Here is a 5730-nt window from a genome sequence, read left to right as displayed (position 1 = left end):
TTCAGTCTAAAAATTATGTATCTCTCTGCTCCTCAGGCAGTTTCAGTGCAGTTCTTTACTACAGTATTTTCAGGTTAACCATCTTCTCCGTTCTCCACCTTTGTATCCAAGGCTTTCCTTGGAAGACGTATACACATTTCAGCAGAGAAACAACACTAGTGTTCCTTTAATATTTCTTCAGTACTATTGAAACACAAACCCAGGTTTGGCTCAGCTTCTCTGGATCTCTTTATAGAGAAGTTAATGTTAATGAACTTTTCATTCTTCAGCTACCTGTTAAAGGTGCTGCGTGCAACCATTTACGAGTATTTAAAATGAAAATGTGAAATGCAACACTGACGATCAAAGCAGGACTTCTCTGAGCACAACTCCCTCTGGCATCACTTAGAGAACTTTGTTAACACTCAGAGTATGCTTTGACAACACATCCACCTCTACACCTTGTCTTGAGCAGTTCAAAGCTCAACATGTTATAGGATTTTAAAAACCTGCTCTGCTTTGTAGCTTGCCTTTTGATTTTCTGAAACGCTGTTTTCTGCCCTACCCAAGTCACTTGCCCAGCACTCAATCTTGCTAGTAAAGGGTAAGGCAAGCTCAAGTCCATTCCACTGTGCAAACCCTAAAATATGCTGAGTTTGAGTAAACAATCAGAGAAAGAATCTAAAAAATTTAGCTGGTTGCCACCTGAGTGGCAGAACTGATGTATTTATATGTAAGCACTACTGAATACATTTTTTATTATTGATTCTCCTTTAAGTAATATTAACATAGATCACTCTAAATTATTCTTCCATATTTATACTAAATTTATACTATTTAACTACTAGAACTTTTTAGTAATGTAGAGCAAAATAAAAAGACATAAACGTCAATACAAACCCCTAAGTTACGTGAATTCATGCAAAACCCATGTATTTGTTTGCAGCCCATTTTATTTCTACCAACCTCACACAACAGACTCCCTAAACCAACACAGATTCATCTTCTGCTTTAATACAAGGCTGCTGTATTGAGCCTGCTGGTTTCTGATACATCTCCCACAATGAAAGAATGAATGCTGTCTTTTTTTACAGGATTTTATTAAGGAATATTCAGTAGCTGTACGAGACAGATTTACAGAACATTACTTAGTTAAAGTGCCATCAGTCAAGGCAAACACACAAACTGAGATTCTTCGGTCTAATCTGGGTGAGGTCTTACAAACTTTGTATGCACACAATTTGTGCCATGCAAAGCCCTATAAAGACCATAATACATCTTGCAACTATCCTTTTAATGAAAACCAAGGTTTCAAGAAACAGCAAGTTCAGTACATATGAAAATAAAAATACAGCTTGCACAACCAACTGTACTTACACGTTGAACAGCAGCAACACCACTAAAAATAGCTGACTTTGTGCTTCACAGCAGAACTGCACATGGCTCAACAGTTCTGTTTACTGAACCATGGAGCTGTCAAGCCTTTGAACAGAACTCAGAGGCCTCAACAATTACAGTGCAAGATATCAGTAAAATTCTTTATTCCATGTATTATTCTGATGGCTCATAAAAAGACGATAATTCTATTATTAGGACTTATTTTCACATTTTTTACAGAAGTGTTTCACCATCAGTACCTTGCATTTTCCAGGCTGATTGCAAGTAGTGGAACATGAGAAATATGCATATATATTGCAAAACACAGTTCTGTTTAGTTTTTATTTGTAAAACATGAGTTTCCAAGCAGATTTAATGATAAATTATATTCACACCCATAAACTGTATTTCAGACTTTTGTGAATGCCTATCTCTGTTGAAGATTGTCTTTTATTTCAAAACAGTTCCAACATAAACCACTCCCTTATTTCATACTTATTGAGCAACATACTCTGTATTCCCATAGCATTTAAAGTGAGAATTTCACTTTTGTAAAAATGCATTGCATAGTTATCTGCACTCTGTTTTGCAGACACCCCCTGGCACTTACTTCAATAAGCCAACCATCACTTCACTGATATCCCACAACTTTCTTGCAACCAAGTCATCCATAGCTTTGGGCAGGAGTTCTTCCTCTTTGCAGTCTCCAAAATATTTTCCTGTCACGCCTTCAACATCAGGAGAAGAGGCCAAATAAATAGAAGTCTGGGCTCCTTCCAGAGGTGTTTTGAAGAAAGCCCATGACACCAAGTTGAACAGGGGTTTGGCCAGCAAAGGAATATTCACGTGCCTGCCTAGATTTGTTCTGACAATCCCAGGATGGAGAGAGTTGACGGTGACTCCTGTGCCTTCCAACCGACGGGCTAGCTCCCTTGCAAATAATATATTAGCCAGTTTACTTCGACTGTAACAAAAGCTTTTATTGTAACTTATTTCACTGTTCAAGTCTTCAAAGTTGATCTCTCCATATTTGTAAAGCTTTGAGGATACTACAACAACCCTGCTCGGAGCAGAATTTTTGAGAAGGCCCAGAAGAAGGTTGGTGAGCAAGAAGTGACCCAAGTGGTTTACACCAAATTGCATCTCAAAACCATCCTCCGTCTTCATGTATGGACACTGGAATACCCCTGCATTATTTATCAGAACATCCAGCCTTGACTCCTCCTTTAAATGTGAAAGAAAAAAATCATTCAGTTTTAGAATTGTCACAAAAAACATATTATTACGCTTCATCTTTCTCACTGGCCATTGTTAGAAAGAAAAAATTTCATTCCTAGTTTTTTGAATTGTAACTTTCTGACATTCTCTTAAAGCATTGCTGAAAAAAAAACCCCTAAGTTGAACTACCACTAAACTGAGTACTTGACCTCAGTAAGATGCACGTACACGAGAGTAGGTCTGTATCAACTTTTAAAGAAAGCAGAGAACACAACCATCTGCTTCTCCAGGAGCAGCTTCTTCTGTAACAATTCAGTGATAATTTAACTTTGTAATGTATTTTTTTCCCCCCTCTAAAGAAATAACCTGTCTATTGCACTGCAAAAGGACACACATTAATTTATGGCAAACGTGCTACAGCAGAGGGGTCTACTCAGCAAAAGACATGCAAACATGGAACACAATGTGTTAGCTCAAAGAACTAACCTCAGGGCTGAAGAGGAACCATTGCACTGTAGACCCACTATCTTACTGGGATGATGTCATGAAAAACTTTTCAAAACAATGTTCTAATGATTTTAAGCACTTATCTTACTTTAGAACAAGCACATGTCATTGTGCTCCTTGGTGGCAACTATGGAGCAGGACTCATAGAAAAGTAGTACTCATGTTTCATACAATTTGAGTCCAACAGGTCTACTCAAGAACTAAGGAACCAAAGCTTGAAATATCTATGAGGTGTTCAACACATGCTATTTGATGGATCAGTATTCTGGTTCAAGTCAGTAAAAAACAGACTCGAGGACATACGTTACACTCTACAGAATCAGGGGATACAGGGAATTAACAGAGAGGGTGGTATGGATAATTTAAATATATGCATCGTGCACTTCATGTTCCAGAATCCACTCAAAAATTAAGAGCTCTCCGGTTTACCCAAAACTAACTTTTTAAAAAATACAGATTAAAGTAAGCTGCCTAAATAAGCTCTGAATTCAACACTTTCACCCACCTCTGACAAAAGACTGTGAAAGCATCATTTATGCTTGCATGAATCAGAGGCAAATGTATTCACTTTCTCTAGAAAGTGAGTTCTCTTTGCTATTAATTTTTTAAACCCAATGCAGGGACTGGAAGGCAAGCTGAGATAATTCTGGGCCATTTTGATGACAAAAATAGAGAACCTCACAAATGAATTCTGTACTATTTGCCTTTTATTTCACTGCCATTAGCAGCAATGATACAAACAGAGGAAACCCCAAAACTGCACTTGGCATTCAGTTAAAGGTTCTGGCATTTGATCACTCAAAACTTCAAGTACTTCAATTTCAGACTGATTTCTGTGGGACTTGAGGCTGCTCAGTATTTCATATAACTGGGTTCCTGAGGCATGATCCAAAGAGTGTCAAATTCACTTCTCCTCTTCACCCAAAGGGACACAATGGTCACTAAAGCAGGACAGTAGTGATGAAGTACTGACTGTACATTTGCTTACTGAAGTGATCCTTCTTTCTTTTAAGAAAAATATCTGACTGGAGGATTTATTTTGCAAGACTTAACACTTCAAGAAGTAAAGACTTCCACGTGTGCCATTTTCTGAAATTCCTACATTTAATAGGAGTAATGTGATCAATGCCAAACAGGCAGCTACTACAACCAAGTGCAGCAGAGTGCACCAAACACTGCTCTGATGGACAATGCTACTCCTTGCAACCTCTGAGCTCATGTCCATTTTCTCCATTTTCCCATGGAACTCTCCAACATCTCAAAGTGTTTTAAGATGTAACCACTTTCAGCTTCTCAAAGTAAAGCTCCTACAAATAAGGCCAGTCAGCGGGAACGCAGTTTTCCCATCTTGCCAATCTTCTTCATGTCAAACAAAAACCAGAAGAATCCCCAAACAAACCTCCAAGTAACAGCTATGAAAAGGACTCACAGATTAGGGAAGGTAAGTAACGTGGACTTGGGTGGAAAAGCTCTTGAAAGTATTTCTTGAGCTTGCATACCTTGTCATTCAGGCGCTTTTGGAATTATTTCAAAAATGCAAGTTAAAACGAGGGTCATCAAAACTCTGCAAATAACACACTTTTCTTTACCCAATTCTCACTTAAGAGCCACTTGTACTGTCTTTAGCAATAAAGAGATGCTAACAAATTCACATTTTTTTCATATTTTGTACTATAAAAGATATAATTCTTAGAAGTTAAACAGTATGTTTCATTTTTGGTGTGTGTTTATTATACATGTTTTATATCCTTTTGTGTATTCATGTTTTCCCATAAGACCGAAGCAAGACTAAACCTTATGAGTGGATTCATATATATGAATGTATGACTACAAAGTGTCCCAGTAGAGAATTTAAAACTTGACATTTAAGTTTTAGAAAAAACATTTGAAAATTAATGCAATAAAGTCCCTCTGGTTTTTTGCCTCTCACAACAGTATCTGAACATCTTTCAAGTACTTAACAAGCACTTCTCTGAGTAGCAGCAGAATTTATTAAGCCTGGCTTCCCATGACTTCGTGTCTCATGGCTTGAGTAGCAGCTAGATGTGGTGAGATCAAAGTCCCAAAAGATGCTTTTTGTGGGATGAAATAATGCCTCCAACAGTGCCTCCCCCTGCTCTCTGGTGTCTAATAACACTGTCGAACTCATCTAGTGGCATTTTTGTCAGGCAAAGCAACTGGATGTCCCTGTTCTCCTTAAACTCAGATTTTCAGGAAATCTTCAGGAACTTGATATATTCAAAAATATCTATCGACTAGACTCAGCTGGTGGTGGCCAACAGATGTGAAATTCTTGGGGGCAGGGGACAGACAATCTGAGGAGGGGGCAGAAGAATGTCTTGTGCATGTGAACAGTGCACTCGTGAACTTCTATTTTTTTCTGGAGACAAAGCTGAGCTGTAACACCAATGTAAGGCAACAAAGGTTACGATAGTCAAGAGAGAAAGGAAAACAAATCACTTATCTCACACAGAAACAAGCGCTTCCTTTCCAGAACTGAAAAGGTTTGGGATATTTTGAACTGGAACAGACCAAACCAGTAAGAACTTCATTCTTCCACGCGCTAATTCACGGTCAATTTGCTCACACCCTCCTCCCAGCCCCAGCGCTGACCTCGGCGCCATCCCGTGCCCCCACGCCGAGGAACGG

The 5730-nt window shown here is 38.5% G+C and overlaps 1 protein-coding gene across 1 annotated transcript; it reads right to left on the bottom strand.

Moving 5' to 3' along the window:
- Positions 1 to 1071: 1071 nt before the first annotated feature.
- LOC108644317 (retinol dehydrogenase 14-like) lies at positions 1072 to 3650 on the bottom strand. The gene has a single exon (XM_018088804.2). It carries the CDS (start codon positions 2647 to 2649, stop codon positions 1963 to 1965), a length of 687 nt encoding a protein of 228 aa, XP_017944293.1. The 5' UTR covers positions 2650 to 3650; the 3' UTR covers positions 1072 to 1962.
- Between the last annotated feature and the right edge of the window lie 2080 nt (positions 3651 to 5730).

The sequence above is a fragment of the Manacus vitellinus genome, unplaced genomic scaffold (assembly GCF_001715985.3).
Source record: "Manacus vitellinus isolate BGI_N305 unplaced genomic scaffold, ASM171598v3 scaffold_11_pilon, whole genome shotgun sequence".
NCBI lineage: Eukaryota > Metazoa > Chordata > Aves > Passeriformes > Pipridae > Manacus > Manacus vitellinus.
Note: the sequence above shows the minus strand (reverse complement) of the source record. Positions and strands in the feature narration are given on the sequence as shown.